At 41.7% G+C, this 17,961-nt stretch overlaps 1 protein-coding gene and 1 long non-coding RNA gene across 2 annotated transcripts in view; one reads left to right on the top strand and one right to left on the bottom strand.

Moving 5' to 3' along the window:
* Positions 1-3,866, bottom strand: part of SLC9A1 (solute carrier family 9 member A1) — a 64,934-nt gene extending 61,068 nt beyond the window's left edge. Inside the window, exon 1 of the mRNA XM_051988090.1 lies at positions 2,567-3,866. Coding sequence (XP_051844050.1) covers positions 2,567-2,912 — 346 coding nt within the window. The 5' untranslated portion in view covers positions 2,913-3,866. The remainder of the gene's footprint in view (positions 1-2,566) is intronic.
* Positions 3,867-3,983: 117 nt separating this feature from the next.
* On the top strand, positions 3,984-10,825 carry LOC127555632 (uncharacterized). Its single transcript, XR_007952249.1, has 2 exons — positions 3,984-4,556; positions 10,402-10,825. It is a non-coding gene; the product is annotated as an uncharacterized LOC127555632 (long non-coding RNA).
* Positions 10,826-17,961: the final 7,136 nt, after the last annotated feature.

The following is a 17,961-nucleotide window of genomic DNA, read 5'->3' as shown; positions in this document are numbered from 1 at the left end:
AGCCAATGGCTGGCTGACCATTCATCTAGGATGCTGTGAAGGGCATTTCTGTGTAGGTAGGAGGACTTAGGGGCAATGAGGTGGCAGAATAAATAGAGCACTGGGCCTAGAGTCAGAAAGACTCATTTTCCCGAGTTCAAATACGGTTTCAGGCACTTACTAGGTGGGTGACCCTGGGCAAGCCATTTCACCCTGCTTGCCTCAGTTTCCTGTCAAATGAGTAGAAAAGGAAATGGCAAACCACTCCAGTGTCTCTGCCAGGAAAACCCAAAAAGGGCCACAGTCAGACAACAACATGAGGACCCTTTTGGCTCTGAGGATGGTGGGGGGTGGGGGTGGGGGAGAGATACTGCAGACCTGCCAAGAGCTGAGAACAGTCCCTGGGATATTTTTCATTCAGTTCCATTTGCAGGAGTGATAATTAAAAGAAGGGAGCCCACCTTAGCTTAGCCCACCTCACACACAGAGGTCTGCCTGGATGGATAATGGGAGAAGGGGATGATTTTTTACTTATATTTACTCAGATGCTGCTGCCATCTCTTTTCACTGACTCAAAAGAAGCTGACATTCTAAGCACATCAAGGTTTAGCCAGTACCTGAATGTCCACCTCCCACCTCTGCCCTCTACTGCTATGCCCTCCTCCCATGCCATGGAATATGACAGCCTCTTGCAAGCCCTGGTTTCCTTCAAGCCACAGTTCATCCACCACATCTCCAAAAGGAGAACTTCCTGAGCCCCTTCATAGCTAATCCTCTCTTCCTGCTTTGGTTGCTAGTGGAAGGCAGCTGGCTTTCATTTCATTTTTCTCACCTAGCATAATGCCATGCTCATTTTTTGTGGGTCTACACTCGTGACTCCATTAATACGGGGAACTCCTGGTGAGGAAATGCCAGATACCTATTGTGTAACTCAGTCTTAAGAGACATGCTAAGAAGCCTGACAGGTAAAGGACTTGCCCAGGATCACTCAGTCGGTGGAGGGTCAGCAGTAAGTCTCACAAGCAGATGTTCCTGACTCGGAGGCCAGCACTAACCCAGCGTACCACCACACCATTCCTCTGAGGCATGCAACGCCTGATGGACCAAACTGATGGATAAGGCAGCTGGCACAGGCTCCACCTTGAGAACCACGCCGACTTTACAGCAGGTGAGAACCAAGGCAGAGAAAAGTTACCACCTGCCAAGGTCACTGGACTGTTTGGATCAGGAGATGAAGCTGTCTGCCTCCAGACGTCTGCCTCGGAAGCTGGTCGTGCTGCCTGCAGGAAGTGCAGCTGCAGTGGGGGCAGCAGAAGGGTAAGCCAGAGCCACGGCCTCTACCCATCTTGTCTGGGGGCATCTCGTGCCCATCCCAAAGAAGTATGCAGTGAACCAGAGAAGACAGTACTACCTTTGTGCATCAGTATCCCAAACCTAACATCCTGACATCATTCCTGCATGTCCTTGGGAAGGTGGGCCCCTGTAACTCTCAGGTCACCCAAACTTCCACAGCTGGCCCAGGGCCAACCCAGCCTAAAAGGCTTCCCTGACTCAAAACTAGTCAGGTTCCTGGGATTGCTGATCATCACAGGGTCCGGACAGACTGGTCCATCAATCTCTCATGAGACAATGGGAGTCCACTTTTTCAGCCACTAATTGTCCCCAGTCATTCTCCCCTAAGTCAACACAATCATTTCTCAAACTAGGATGCCCCATCCATGGAGCTAAGGGCCTTGCCCCCTGCCCTCTAGCTCCGGCAGCTCCCAGGCCAGCACCATGGTCAGGCACAGGCTGAGTTTTAAGACACAGCTAAGTACACACTTGGGATTGATCTGGTATCCAGCCAAGATCAGACAGGCTCCTCCCCAAGCACAGATCCAGCTCAGAGATTCCCAAGGTCTATCCAGCTCCACAAACTGAACAGAGGACATACACACAAATTCCCAGTATGGCCTGGATGCAAAGCTGCCTGCTAAATCTTTGGAAGTGATCACGGACCCAGGAAAAATCTGCATTCCAGAGTAAACCTCTGAACTTCTGAAAGCCCAATGACGGAGATCTCTCAAGGTTCCCAGAGTGGGCAGAGGATTGCTGAGAAGGGGGAAAATAAACCACTGGGAAGAGTCCCGGGCTCCCTGAGCATGGAGTCCACCTGGGTTCTCAAGCAAGGTGAAAAATAAACAACCCATTCCCTCAGCCTTAGTCCCACAGATCACCGGCACTAGGCAAAATGGAAAGTGTCCACAGTAAAAACAAAGACCGCATTCTTCACCACCAATAACTGCCTGGCAATGGGGACCCTAATGAAAATCCCCCCCTCCACCAGCCTTGACACACACAGGCACAATCCAATCTGTTTCTTGGTTTGCCCATGCAGGGAATAAGGGTAACATTTCTCCAGTACTGTCAGAGACCCTGGAGGAAACAGCCTGGCTGAAATAATTTGGAGTAAGAGTGTCTGACAGTTGGTTTTAAAACCCCAGGCAAGGGGATCAGGGAGCTCTCCCCAACCCACTGGGGGGATTCTGTTGCACAGTACATGCTCTAATTCCCACTGCCCAGCCCAGACAGAAATCCCACCACATACCCAGCTTCATAAGGCAGGCTAGCAGGATCCAGAGGGAGACCTCGAAGGGGGTCCGCACATGAGTATAGTCGATGCCCAGGACGGGGAAAGCCTTGCGTGTCTTCATGTGAGGGGTCCCCGAATGGTTGGTCATCGGGTGGACTTCCTGTCTGACCTCGGGTGGCGCTGAGGTGACATCCCCCTCCCCAGGGCCTATGTACAAGCCCATGGTGGACACCTTTGATGTCACTGTATTCTGCAGCCCATGGCTCCGGAGGACTGGAAGCAAGCCCAGGAGAGCTGCCACCACAAACACGGAGGGGAACACCCGGAGTGGGGAGAGACCACAAAATCCAGGCCCCGGCATCTTCTCAGGCTGCTCTTGGAGGGGAGGGTCCCTCCAGCCTCAACAAGAAAAAAGCAGAGTCTGGGACATAGGCAGGAATGAGTCTTGAAAAAGGGCTGGAAATCAGAGCCCAAAGAAAGGAAATTGGGAGTGGGGGTAGGAGAGAGACAAAATAAAGCAAGAATTACTAAGAAAAGCTCATGTTTCAAAAGACTAAGAAATTGCTCTTCTTAGAGGGTCAGGTGGGAAAGGATGTGCATAGACTGGGGGAGGAAAGGGGGAGAGGAGACCAGGATTTCCATATGAGGGAGCAAAGGAAAAGAAAGCTGAGGAGTCTGGGAATCCCAGGGAGGGGAGAAGGAAGAAGAGGGAGGACTGGGGTTCCCAGCTATGGGCAAGAGAGCTAGGTTCCCCCTACACCGAGGAGGCTGGCGGGAAGGACAGGGAAGAAAGTTAGAGGGCCAGCTGGGATGGAGCAGGTAGCCCAGGGAGGGGGCAGGGAGAAAGGAGACTGGCTGGGACCCCACAGCTGGGGAAGAGGATGGAAAAGAGGAGGCTGGGCCCCTGCAGCTGAGGGAAGGCAATCAGGAGAGGCTGGGACCTAGGAATTGGGGAGGTGGACAGGAAGCTGGGATCCCGCAGCTGGAGAGGGGAAGAGGAGGCTGGGACCCCGCAGCTATGAAGAGGAGGCTGAGACCCCACAGCTGGGGAGGAGAGCAGGAGGCTGGAACCGCGCGATAGGGAAGAGGGAGAGGAGGCTGGGCCCTCGCGGATGGGGAAGGGAGGAGTCCGGGACTCCGGGCAGCCCCGGGGATGGAGAAGAGGCCGGTGGCCGGGCGTGCCGGGATGAGGCTCCCCGAGAAAGGGCGGGATGCGGAGGCGGGGAAGAGGCTCCGGCCGCTGGAAGCGGCTCCAGAGGGCCAAGAGAGCCCGCGTAGACAGCTGCGTGGCCCCAGCTCTGCGCCCCCGGCCCTTCGGCTCCTGCTGGTCCCCTCTAGCTTAGGTTCCAGCTCCGGCAGCAGCGAACTGAGCCCACCGACAACCCGGCACTGCCTTTTATACGTACCACAGAGCGGCCGGCGCGGCGGGCTAGAGAAACACCCACGGAGGCCGCCGCGCTACAGCGCCTCTTAGCGGCCCTTCGGGTAGATGTGCGAGGAGGCCGCACGCAGCTACCTAACTAACGCTTGCTCTGGGCTAGCGATCCCCGCGTTAAGTCTGGACTCCGGACGTCGGGACCAAACTCGTTAGACCCGGAATCCATCTATTCTACGCCGTGTCTCCGGAAATTGGATGGAAGGTGTCGGGAGAACCCCGAAGGGCGAAGGGCGGTGATTCCCGAGCCCGTCAGGCAGCGTGCATTTATTAAGCGCTTACAGTGTTCCAGGCGCGGTACTAAACACCAGGGACACAGAGAAATCAAAACCGGCCCCTGGCCTCAAGGAACTTGTATCCCAACGGGGGAGACACACACGAAAGCCGCAGACACGTGGGCTGTATAAGTGGGGCGCGTGGAAAGTCGTCTCCGAGGCAAAGGCACTCCCGGGGGCAGACAATAGTTCCAGGAACTGAAGGACGCGAGTAACTAAGAGGCGGGGGAGAAGGGACATCCCCGGCGCAGGAGGACGACGTCTGAGCACAGAGCCGCGACCCAGAGAGCCGCAGGTAAAGAACCGCAAGTAGCGGGGCCATTATGGCTGGGGGAAAGGCCGTTAAAATCGGGAGATCCGGGTCATTTTATCCTGGAGGTATTAGGGAGCCATTGAATGTCAGATCCTGCACGCTTTAAAAAAAATCTTGGCGGCAGCTAGGGGGCGCAGTGGCTAGAGCACCAGCCCTGAAGTCAGGAGGACTTGAGTTCAAATCCAGCCTCAGACACTGAACACTTCCTAGCTGTGTGACCTTGGGCAAGTCACTTAACCCCAGTTGCCTCAGCAAAAAAAAAGAAAAAATCTTGTCAGCTGGATGGAGGATGGAGTAGGGAGAGAGCCCGCTAATTAGGAAGTTATCACAATAGTCCAGGTGTAAAACATCAATGAACAGGTGTAGTAGCCGAATACGTGGGAGATAACAGTCTAGCTAAGATTTGGCCAGAGACTACTACGTGAGAGTGAGTGAGATGGTAGAATCAAGGCTGGCCCGGAGGCTGGGAGTGTCTGGGGCTCAACCAACCAACATGTATTTATTAAGCATTTACTATGTGTTTGACCTGTGTCAAATTCTGGAGATTAAAAAAAAAAAGGAAGGGAAAAACATCCTAACAATGGAGACAAGCTGCAAATGACTGTTATTTACATTGCAATGTTATATGCAAAGTAAATGGGAGTCTGTTCCAAAAGGAAAGCAAAAGGAAAGACCTCTGGTACCTTTTCAGAAGTTAGATGTGAGTTTTATAAAGTCCTATATAGAGACAAGATAGAGGTACTCTGGACAGTAGGAAGAAAGTTCAAAAGATGGAAACGTTAGGAAGGGGGAAGGGGGAGCAAAGGCAGGATCATGAATTCTGTTTGGACATGTTGAGTTTGAGAAGCCTGGAGGAAAATCCAATTCCAGACGTCCAAATGATATTTGGTCACGTAGAGATTGAGGCTCAACAGAAAGACTAGGGCTGGAGAGATAGATCTTGCATAGAGGAGAGGGAGCTGGTGAGTCAGTTAATAATTTATTAAGCACCTACTATGTGCCAGGCACTGCAAAAATGCTGGGAATATGAATTAGAAAATGATACTCCCCTCAAGAAGTTTACAGTCTAAAGGGGGAAGACAACACTCCAAAAAAGGTGGGAGGGTGGGAGGAGACAGTGGAACCCAGACCAAATAGTGTAATTGATGAGAAATGCAGTCACTAGCTTGGGAGCCCCTCTTTAAAATGGAGCCTTTGGGAGGAGTTCTTTGCTCCACCCTCCAGTGTGAGGGGACTGATGAGGTAGATATGAGTATCAAAGCTGATACAATCTCAAAGGCAGAATGATGAATTTCCTGAGTTTGAGGTTTCCTAAGAACGTGACCATGTCCACTCCAAACCAAGGATTGCAGCTGGCAGGAAATGCAGAATCCCTCAGTGATGATCTAAAACCAACTGGAAACCATTAGGTTGGGTAGTGAGCCTACCAAAGGTAGTAATTTATATACAGTTTTCATTAAATAAGTGTAAAAGCTAGGATCCAAATTCAGGTCTTTTGTCTTCAAATGTATTGTGTTCCTGATTATAAAGTCGATAAATCATCCCCAAGTGGGAGGTCATGGTGGCTGTTGTTAAGGACACAAATTGAGAAGAAGTAGGGTTCCAGAGAAGAATTTTCCTGGAGGTAGGGTAGAGGAACAACAGAAAGAATCACCATTCTTTCTTAGGCTCCAGATTATCTTGGCTGACACCCTAAACTTACTTCCCAAAAGCCTTTCCTGTTTTGACCCCTCTCTCTTCTATTCTTTGGATCCCAGACAGGGAAGGAACCAACCCCCAATTTTTGTGGCTGTCCTCCCAGCCCTGAAGCATTAGGACCAGGAAATGCCAGCCTGGGAAATGCTGAACAGCCTGGAGAAGGTTATGACAACAGTGTTTGGAAGGGAAGGCCAGAAGGCACTACCAGGGTTAGCCATAGCTGACAAAAACATGCATATGTTCAGTACATAGACAGGTAATGTGGGAAGTATATGCCAGAATAGCTGGGCCATAAAGGAACATTCTAAGACCCAGATCCAATACTGATCTTGCTACTTGCTAGGCTGGGTAAAACGAGGTAAATTATATAAAGTCACTCAACTTCAGTTTCCTAGGTAAGCTGGGAGGTGGATCCAGTACTGGACTTGGAATCAGAAGAACATGTATTTTAACCCTGCCTTAGACACTTGGTAACATGTGACTCTGGGCAAGATACTTAATCTCTATCAATCTGAGTTTTCTCAACTATAAAGGAAGGGATTAGAAGAGATAACCTCCAAGATCCTTTCCAGTTCTAAATCAATGATCCGTTTTCTCTATTATAAACTGACAATGGAAACTGAGGCAGAAGGAAGTTAACTTGGTCAGAGTCACACAGCTTAAGTACTTGAATGGGGATTTGAACTCAGATCCTCTCCTGAGTCAAAGCCCAGTATTCCATCCCCTGCCAGAGAATCAGCAGCTAATATTATAGGGTTGCTGTTAAGAAGCCCTTTTTAAGCTCTAAAGTAGAGATTTGAAGGCCTTACAGGGATGTTACAGTGGGAATTCCTGTTCAGGGAAAGGTTGGACTAGATGGTCACTGAGCATGGCCCTTCACCCTGATTTTCTGTGAGTCTGTGCCATGGGAAAGGGAGTTTCTGTACATGTGAATGAAGAATAATAGCTACCACTTTAAGGTTTCACAAAGTACTTTATATATGTTTTATTAGATGAGCATTATTATTGTCTCTATTTTACAGATGAGGAAACTGCGGCTAGAAATGTTAAATGATCTGCCCAAGGTGATACAGTTAGAAAATGAGATGGGATTTGAATCTACTTTATTCTACATCTAGCCCTTAATACTATGTTATATATTACTAATATATATATTATATATATACTACATACTATATATATACTAATATACATATAATAATATATATACTAATAACTACTATACTAATATACTATACTAATAACATATGAACTATGTTAGGCAAGAAGAGATTTTATCTCTCCCATCTCCCACAGCTAGGAATTATCTAAGCCCTAATCATTCTTCAGAGCACAATTCAGGTACTTCTTTCTTTATTTCTTTTCTTTCTAACAAGAGTGGTATGACCAGGATTTTAACCCAAGGCAATGAAATGTCGATATCATTTATGCTCCTTTATAAGCAAATGAGTTTAGCATCTAGTTAATAAGAATAATTAAGTAGAGTAAGCTAGGTGACTCAGTGGATAGAAAACTAGCACAGAAATTGGGAGGACCTGAATTCAAATTCAGCCTCAGATACTTAATACTCACCAGTTGTTTGATCTTGGACAAGTCACTTAACCCCAATAACTCTACAAAAGAAAAAAAAAAGAAAGAGAATAATTAGCTAAAACTAGCAGATAGTCATTTCTTCTTGCCTCCACTATAGAAATCTTACCCCAAATTCCTCCCTGACCCAGTTTTGCCTTTTGAACAATCTACTCAGCATAAATCTTACAGTGTCCTAAAATTGCCTTCAGTGTCCTCAGATCTTGGTCTTCTCTCTCACTCTCACCCCCAGACACTCATCATGAGGCAGTCTTGCCCTTTCTCTCAGCTGAATTTATCTCAAAATGTTGAGCTGGTGGCACATGTTATTTAGCTTGCACCAAAATTCCCAGTGATAGCTCTAGAAAGAACCCTACATCTGGAGATAGAGACCAGGAGTACAAATTTCAATCCATTATTACCCAAATAACCTTGGGTGAGCCATTTGACCTTCATTTTCCTCATCATTAAAATGAGAGGTTTAACTAGATGGTTTCTAAGGTCTCATCCACCTTTAAATCTTATGATCCTACCTTATCTTAACTGTATGATAACACAGCAAAATAGAAAAAGCAGTTAGGAAACCAGGCTTCAAACCCCAACTCTGGCCCTTATAGTTGTGTGATTTTGGACCGCTACCAGAATTTCATTTTCCTCACCTATAACATGGAGCTGGGTAGATAGGTAGGATAATACCTGTACTTCCCAGGGCTGATGGGAAGAAAGCTTTGACTGGGCAAGAAATAATAATAATAGCCAACATTCACTTAATATTTTAAAATTTTTAAAGCACGTTACATATGTTTTTTGATATGACCTTTACAACAACCCTGGGAGGAAGATGCTATTGTTATCCCCATTTTCCAGATGAAGAAACTGATACTGAGAATGTCAATGATTTGCTGAGGATCCTCTGCTTAATAATTGACTAAAAGCAGGAGGTCAGCATTCTAAAACCCAAGAACCAAATTCACTTGATGCCTACTTTTATATATCTCAGACAAGAATAGTTTTTACATTTTTAAATATAATAAAACTTTATTTTAAAAAACCTGGAAACCAGATTCTAAAGCAATATTGGAACTCAGATCTTCCTAACCCCAAGTCTATTACCTTAGATACTGTACCACCTAGCTGCCTCTCTCAGTACTGCACTATACCTCCTATTGAAAAGGGAGCTGAGAAAGAATCAGAAGCAAGGTCAATCAATGCCCATCAACAGGGGATTCATAAACAAGCTGTGGTCATGAATGTAATGGAAAGTTACTGAGCTGTGAGAAGCAATGGATATGATGAATGCATAAAAACATGGGAAAACCTGTGTGAACTGATGCAAAATGAAATAAGTCAATCCAAGAAAACAAAATATACAAGAACTATAACAAAAGTTATAAAGGACAACAATAAAACAATCAAAACTGAATGGTGCAAAATTTTAATGAATAAGTTTTGCCTCAAAGATTATTATTAAAAATTAATTTTTAAATTTTATTTTATATTTATTTTTTAATTAAATTTTAAAATAAAATTTTAAATAAATAATATAATTTATTTAAATTAATAAAATTAAATAAATAATATAAATAAATAAATAAAATGAAATAAAATAAAAATAAAATAAAATTTAAAAATAAAATAAAATTAAGTGGATATTAGAAAGTATTCCATTTTCCTGATCATCACCATCGTTGCATAAATGAACTGTTATGGGTGTTGAACATTGCACAGATTTTGATTATGATGGTAGTTTTCTCAAAGTGGTTCCCCTCCCCCTTTTAAAAATTCTTTGTTTTATAAGATGGCTCTGTGGGAGGAGGGAAAAAGATAGTTTGAGAAATGTTGGTGATGAAAAATCTATTAAATTTTTTGAAAAAATGGGAGTTAAGTTGATAATCTCTCCATCTGTACTGTAAATCCCTTCAGGACAGGCCAAGTCTAATTCATTCAATCAACTTAGATTTATTGGGCATTGGGTTCATGGCCAGGCTGTGGAAAAAAAAAAGATGAATGGCAGGGTTCTTGCACTCTTGCACTCAAGAAATATATTGGAAACATAAAACAAGTACTATGGAGTACTTCTAAAGAAGAGAGATCTCTTCTGACTAGAGGAATCTGGGCAGGCTTCATGGAGGAAGTTGCATTTGAGTTAGATTTGGAGAGGTAAGGTGAGGTAATAGATTCACATAAAATTTGTTATCATAGGATCTGGGTTTGAATCCTATGTCTGCAGACAGAGGTGTGATGTAAAAAGCTTTTAATTAAATGGAATAGTAAGTTTTGAGAACTGAGTGGCTTCCATGTATATCTGTTGGGGAAATTTGAGTATGTTTATAGTAATAAATTCTCAAAATTGAATTACAGATTTAATATAAAATTTGTATTAGTAATTCTAAATAATTGAAATGACTTTGCCATTTCAAAGTATTTGTTAATTTTAAAAGACAAATGTTAATTTTATGTTAGACACATGAATTGTTTAAAAGATTCTTGTATCAGGTATAGGATTTAGGTAAGGATAAAAATAGCAAGTAGTAAAAACTGAAATTCTCTGATGTTTCAGGTTTGGAAAACCAAATTCAAGAGATTGTATTAAATTGGATGAAGTATTGTAAATTAGCAGATTATCTACGAATGAACCAGAGAAGCAGAGACTCCTTCATAGCTGTCCTGATTCCAGAATGTCTGAGAAGCTAGCCAGGGACCAGCTGACTATATGAGACATCTGTGACTCAAAATGTGATGATATAATGGACATTGGGAATGAGTTACTAGGATACAAAGAGACTTGCTGTCAGTTAATATTGATGATCATTATTGTATTGCTTTGCCCTTTTGTCGGATGGTGTTTATGTTTAAGTTTTCTTGGTTACCTCGGTGACATGCAAATTTCCCTTTTCAACATTAGTCTACATGAATCCTTTAAATAGTTTGATCTATAGCTAACATGTAATTCTGACCATGAATATATGAAAATATTGTATAAATCTGGCTTATTGATAAGTGATCCATGGGGGAAGTAAGTTGCCCATAAAAATCAAAAGGGGGAACTGAGGAAATTGAGGAAATTAAAAGAATTAGGATAGTAAATGGTTCAATATAGGACTTAATTGAACCACAGTGATTTCATCTTCTGACTCAATTCTGGAACTAGCTTACTTTTCTTTTTATCATAAAATTAATTGGAAGCCATTGAGGGTTGTAAGAAGAGGATGTTGTGATCAGAGCAGTGTTTTAGTAAAATTGTTCTGTTTTCTCATACTGGATGAATTGGACAGGGGAAGATTATAGACAAGGGAATGAATTTGGGAGGGTTATTAATGTAGTCAAAGTATAGCTAATAAGCTCTCAATTAAATTGCTAGCAGTGATAGTGGGGAGAGAAGAGGAGTCAGATGCAAAAAAAATCATGATGGAAAAATTAGCAGGACTTGGCAACTGATTGAAATGTGGTGGGTGAGAAACAGAGAGAGAGAGGAGAGAGAGAGAGAGAGAAAAGAACCAAAAATGTCTTCAAGATTTTGTGTCTGGTGACTGAGAGGATGGCAACATCAAAAGAAATGGAGAAGTCAGAAAGGGGAACTTATTTTAAAGGGAAGAAGTTGAGTTCATTTCTGGCCATGTTGATTATGGGATGTCAGGACAATGAAGTAGAGATGTCCAGACAGCAAATAATTCTGGAACTCAGGAGAAAGATCACAGCTGGAGACATAGCGCCAGAGTTTATCCACACAGACAACAGTTGAGACTGTGGGAGTGGATGAGATTGTGAAGGAAAAACTGCAGAAAGAAATGGTCTAGAGATGGATTTTTGAAAAATGCCTCTATTTCTCAGGGAAGAGGAAGGAGGAGTAGTCAAAAAAAATAGAAGAAAATAAGCAGAACAATGTGAGGCAAATATCAAAAAGAGTCTCCAAGAGGATGCAATGATTAATAATGTCAAATGCTGCAGAAAAGTTGGGAAGAAAAATGAAGGGGGGAGGAAGGAGGGAGAGATTGGATTTAGTGATTAGAAAATCAAGAGTGACTTTGAGGAGAGCAGTTTCAGTAGAGGAAGAAGGAAAGGAGAGAAGGCAAACTGTCAAAAGTTACCAAGGGTGATAAGAAAGTAAAGTGAATATATCAAAATTTGGAAGGAACAGAAAGAAAGAGAGAAAGACACAGGCAGAAAGATGGACATGGAGAAATAAAGAGACAGAGATAGAGACAGAGAAAGAGAAAGAGATGCGGAGAAAAAGACAGAAGGAGAAAGATAAAGAGAGGAGATAGGAATAGATAAAAAAGACAGAGAGAAATGAGATGAGAGATACAGAAGAGAGACAAAGAGAGAAGAGATATAGGGGGAGAAAAAGAGACAGAGAGAAGAAAGGATACGTATAGAGATACAGAGAAAAGAAAGAGAGACTGAGATACACAGAGTGAGAGACAGCAGCTTAAGGGAATAATGAAGTCAAGGAGATCTGGGATCCAAGGGGATCCCAATGGAGAATTTAGAAGAAGAAATGGACTAGAAATGCTTAGAGTAACAAGGCCCTGATAACTTTTGGTATTCATTGAAGTATCAAAGGAAGGGGAAACTGAGCATATTTATAGGTAAAAAACATGGAGCTAATGGAAGGGGGAGTTGACAAAGAAGCAGGAGACTGTGGGGGATAAATAACTGATAGAACAAGCTCCAGAAAATGTCAGAGAGCTTGGGCAAACATAGGAAGGACAACAAGTAAAGATGTTGTGGTCAGAAAAGAATTCCAAGAAGAGTAAAACCAACTCATATATTATAGTACTTCATTTTTAAAGCACTTTCCTTATGCAACAACTGGCTACTCCCCAACATGATCTCCTGTTGGCTACTCCCAAGTCCGGTACTTGGGTCTTAATTGTCTATTTCAGTGGTCACCCCACAACCCCTACTTGCACTGAATCTCTCCAACCAAGCCAGAATAAAGTACATGGTATCAAATTAAAGCAAGGATATTTAATGAAAAACCAAACCAAACCAAACCAAATAGCAACTGTTATCCCTTATTTCCTAAGCCATGGAGCCTAAGAGACCATTCTTCATCTTTTATCTTCAGTACAATGGGAGAAGGGCACAGGCAGTTTTACGTATGTACCAACCTGTTGAATTTGGCGACTCCAAACATCTCCACTGAATTGATATCTTATTTTCTCATCTCTGTTCCCTAAGCTGACTCCTCAGTGCTCACAGCACTGCAAACTGTGGGACAGAAAGGTTGTTAAAGACACGCCACTTGGACAAATACTAAAGCATCATTGTATGAAAGGAGTGGTTTCTTGGCTTAGGAACCACAAAAGATTAGGAATGAGTCTGTTGCTTCCTTTTAATAATGTTGCTACCAGGATGATCTAAATACAACCAAACTGAAAGTTTCTTTCCATTTTTTTCTTCTTCCCCTCACTTCAACTCCATTCTCTTCCCATTGTTTCAAATTAGGGATTTTAGAAGCTGCTGAGCACCACTACATAGACTTCTGAATGATACAGTTGTCCTCCAAAAGCAAGGATTACATCCTCTCACTTTATGAGGTAGGATCTCCATTATCTCTATCTTATAGATAAGGAAAGTGATACCCAGAAAAGATATCCAGAGACCCAGAGTTAATGACCGTCAAAGCTAGAATTTGACACAGCTCTTTTTGAACTCAAATCCAAGACTTTCCTTCATTGCTTCATTCTCTTTTTACTATACCATGATGCCATCTTCACATAGTTTGTATGCTCTGGCTTTCTCTCCCAGAATAAGTTTGCTATATCTTTCCTCAAAGTTCCAAAGGATAAAGCTGAGAAGCTCTAGAATATTCCTTTTTTTTTTTAATGCTATTGACCTGAACTCCCACTAGATATATTTCCATCTTTCTCCCCCCATCTCCTACATTGTTAGGAATCGTTAACCAACATCCCAGTTCCATTTAATGTCCTAATATCAGGTACTTGTTTTTTACAAAGGAATATGTATATCCCAAGATACAGCAAAAAGAAATGTACAAGTTTTTTCCAGATATCTCTGGGACATCTTCTCTCCTAGACTACCTCAAAGGATAACAAACTCATGAGAAATAAGCTCAGAACTTAGCTGAATTTCTATAAAAGAATTGGTCTCACCAAGTTCATATCTACATTTCTACTGGGTGGCTCCTTCCTCTAGTCTAGGGTTAATTCCTAAAGGTTGCTCCTTATTTATTAAGGTATGAATTCTTCATTGGCTTGACGGGATTCTATCTCCTGAATTTTCTCTCAAGTGAAGTTGAAGACTTTACTGACTTCATTCTGAATGGGGAAAAAATGAATTAAAAGGTCAAGGATTAAGTCCTGTGTCTTAAGTGCCATTTGACCTTTAAAAGAAGGAGAAAGCCCTAAGACTTCTAGTCTTACCTCATGGTCTCTCATTGGATTCATTGAGAAGAACAATCACCAAATATTTGATTGAAATCGCTCTCCAAAGGATCAAAAACATATGTGGAGGGAGGAGGATGGCTTGGGCCTTGCATAAGGTGACTAACCTCATAAAAGAAAGGAATTAATGGGCAAATGAAAATCACCTTCAAGGCATGATCACCTGATGTCACAGGCTGCAAAGAGACAGAAAGACTGGGTATAAATAAAAGTTTATTTTGGAAAGTGTCCCAGCAGATTCCAGGAGAGGTGGTGCTAGGCAGGAGAGGGGAGGAAGGGTTTTAGCCTATCTGTTTTAGCCAGAGAAGTCGCATGAGAAAAGTCATCCCTCTACAGAGGATGTTTTCCCTGGCTCCATGCTGATTTGGGCCAAAGCCAGGACCAACCCAACTTGCCTAAAAATGAAGACAACTTTTTCCTTTCTCTATTTCTGGTACTATCATCCTCCCTTTCACCCAAGCTTAGAGTCATTTTTTTCCCCCTGAGACAATTGGGGTTAAGTGACTTGCCCAGGGTCACACAGCTAGGATGTAAAGTGTCTGAGGTTAGACTTGAACTTAGGTCCTCCTGACTTCAGGGCTGTTGCTCTATCCACTGCGCCATCTACCTGCCCCTTAGAATCTTTTTTTTTTTTAACCTGACCTAAGAGTCATTTTTTACTCTTCATCTTTTCTGTGACAAGACATTCCATCTCTTGGTTCTAGATATTTTCTCTGGCTCTCTTTCCTTATTTCTAGCGTCTTTGGTTTTTTGTTTTTTGTTTTTTTTCTTTTTCCTTGTACCTCTTATTAGATTTTGTCTCTCTTAAAGAGAGATTATCCTTTGCCTCTTTTTGTATCCCCAAGATTTAGCACAGTGCCTGTCACATTGGCCCTTAATGTTTATTGGCTGACTGATTAATCTCTTAATTTCTCCTTCTTCTAAGTCTCCCTCCCTTCTTCTCTTTTTCTCCTATTTCCCTGTTAAAGGAAATGTATCATTCAACTCTCTGTATGTGTATGTTTGTGTGTGTGTGTGTATTCCTTCTTTTGAACAATTCAGTGAGGTTCAAATATCAGCTATTCTTTCTACTGTCTTTTCCTTTTTTGGATGGAGGTGCTGGTATAGTACCTGATTATGTGAGACAACTCTCATCCTCAATATATCCCTCTTCCCCTCTATGCTTTCTCTTAAGATTGTCAAGATGTAACAGGCAACACTAGAAGACCTCTTCTAATTAGATATTTTTTATGAACTCTGATGATGGAAGGCATCAGAAGAAATAGATTAATCATTTCCTTATATTAATTGTCTATAAGTTTATTTTTTAATTTTTTGTTTATTTCTATTTAGTTCTTAATGCTTTTTCTTTCATTCATATTTACTTTTTTATGTTTCTTTTTCCTCCTTTGTTTGAATTTCAAAGTTTCTCTGCAGCCCTGATCTTTTCATCATCAGGAATACTTGGAAGTTCTCTCTTTCATTAAAGATCCATTTCTTCCCTTGATCATTAAATTCAATTTTTGCTGGGTAACTTGTATGCTGGAAGCTTAAATCCTTTGCTTTCTGAAATAGTTTTTATTGGTAACTGCTTAATCATGTATGATCTTGACTATGGCTCCTCAGTACTTGAAGTCTTTCTTTCTGACTTAAGCAGCATTTTTTTCTTTGAAGTAGTAATTCTGGATTTTAGTGGATATTTCTGGGAGCTTTCATTTGGGGATTTCCTTTAAGAGGTGACAATGGGTACTTTCTATTTACACTTTGTTCCTCACTGCTACAAGTCCTGGGCAGTTTTCTTTTAAGATTTCTTGAAATATGATATCTTAGCTCTTTTTTTGATGATGGCATTCAGATAGTACAATGATTCTCAATTTTTTTTCACTCAAAATAATTTTAAGGTCAGTTTAAAAAAAACACAAATCCTTACATTTTCTTCTATTTTTTCAGTCTTTTGATTTTGTTTTAATATTTTTTGTTGCACCATGGAGTCATTACTTTACAATTCATTAGAATTTTCAATATTTCTTGTGCCAAGCTATTAATTCCCTTCCCCATTCTCTTATTTCTTTTCCAGTTTTTTTCTTCACATATTCTCTTTCCATTTATAAAAAACATTTAAAATTTTTTGTATAAATTAATGCTTTCTTTCTTCCAGGAATTCTAGTTGAGTTTGTGTCCCATGCTGCATTTTTTTTTCTGAGGCAATTATTTTTAGATGTTTTGGAGTCATTCTCCTATGTTTGTGTCTTGAAGATCTCTGCCACCATAATAATTCATTATGAGGGATTCTTTCCCCTCCCCCCCTCTCCCCTCCCCCCCCCCCCCCCAGATTCTTTCAGCTTCCTTTCTAACTTTTGACTTGATGTTAGGGCTATTAGCATTTCTGGAGGGAAGGTCTGGGCTAATCTTGTTGCTGCTTTCTTGGATTATTGGGTGTTATGTTATTTCGGGATCTCAGGAACAGGCTGGGATTTTCAGTACTTAAAGAGACTTACTTCAAAGCAAAGTCTGGTTGCTGTCTCTCAGTATGAGCTAAGTAAGTTCTTTTTTCTTTTTTTAAGTTTCAAAAGTATTTTATTTTCAAATTACATGTAAAGATAGTTTTCAATATTCATTTTGGTAAGATTTTTTTCTCCTTTCCTTATTTCCCCCCTCCCCAAGACAGCAAGCAATCTGATATAGGTTATGCATGTGATATGATGTATTTATATATAAATGATATATATAATCATGTAAAACATATTTCTATATTAGTCATGTTTAGGAAAGAAAAATCAGAACAAAAGGAAAAAATCATGAGGGAAAAAAAGCAAACAAACAAAAAGACGAAAATGGTGTGTTTTGATTTATGCAATCTCCATAATTCTTTCTCTGGCTATAGATGGCATTTTCCATCACAGTCTATTAGAATTGTCCTGGGTTACTGTATTGCTGAGAAGAACCAAGTCGATTACAATTGATCATCACATAATCTTGTAACTGTGTACAATGTGCTTCTGGTTCTGCTCACTTCACTCAGCATCAGTTCATGTAAGTCTTTCCAGGCTTTTCTGAAATCAGTTTGACATCATTTCTTATAGCACAATCATATTTCATGAAATTCATATATCTTAACTTATTCAGCCATTTCCCAAATTATGCTTATCTACTCAATTTCCAATTCCTTGCCACCATAAAAAGAGCTACTACAAATTTTTTTTTCACATGTGGGTCCTTTCCCCCCTTTTTTATGATCTCTTTGAGATACAGTCTAGAGACACTGCTGGATCAAAGGGTATACACAGTTTGATAGCCCTTTGACCATAGTTTCAAATTACTCAAATTATGGCTGGATCAGTTCACAATTCTACCAACAATATATTAGTGTTCCAGTTTTATCTTTTTCTGTCATCTTAGCCAATCTAATAGGTGTGAGGTAGTACCTGAGAGTTATTTTAATTTCCATTTCTTTAATCAGGAGTGATTTATTGATCAGAGAAATGCAAATTAAGACAACTCTGAGATATCACTACACACCTGTCAGATTGGCTAAGATGACAGGAAAAAATAATGATGAATGTTGGAGGGGATGCGGGAAAACGGGGACACTGATGCATTGTTGGTGGAGTTGTGAACGAATCCAGCCATTCTGGAGAGCAATCTGGAACTATGCCCAAAAAGTTATCAAACTGTGCATACCCTTTGATCCAGTAGTGTTTCTATTGGGCTTATACCCCAAAGAGATACTA

The sequence above is a fragment of the Antechinus flavipes genome, chromosome 3, assembly GCF_016432865.1.
Source record: "Antechinus flavipes isolate AdamAnt ecotype Samford, QLD, Australia chromosome 3, AdamAnt_v2, whole genome shotgun sequence".
NCBI classification, from domain to species: domain Eukaryota; kingdom Metazoa; phylum Chordata; class Mammalia; order Dasyuromorphia; family Dasyuridae; genus Antechinus; species Antechinus flavipes.
This window is presented reverse-complemented; position numbering and strand designations above follow the sequence as displayed.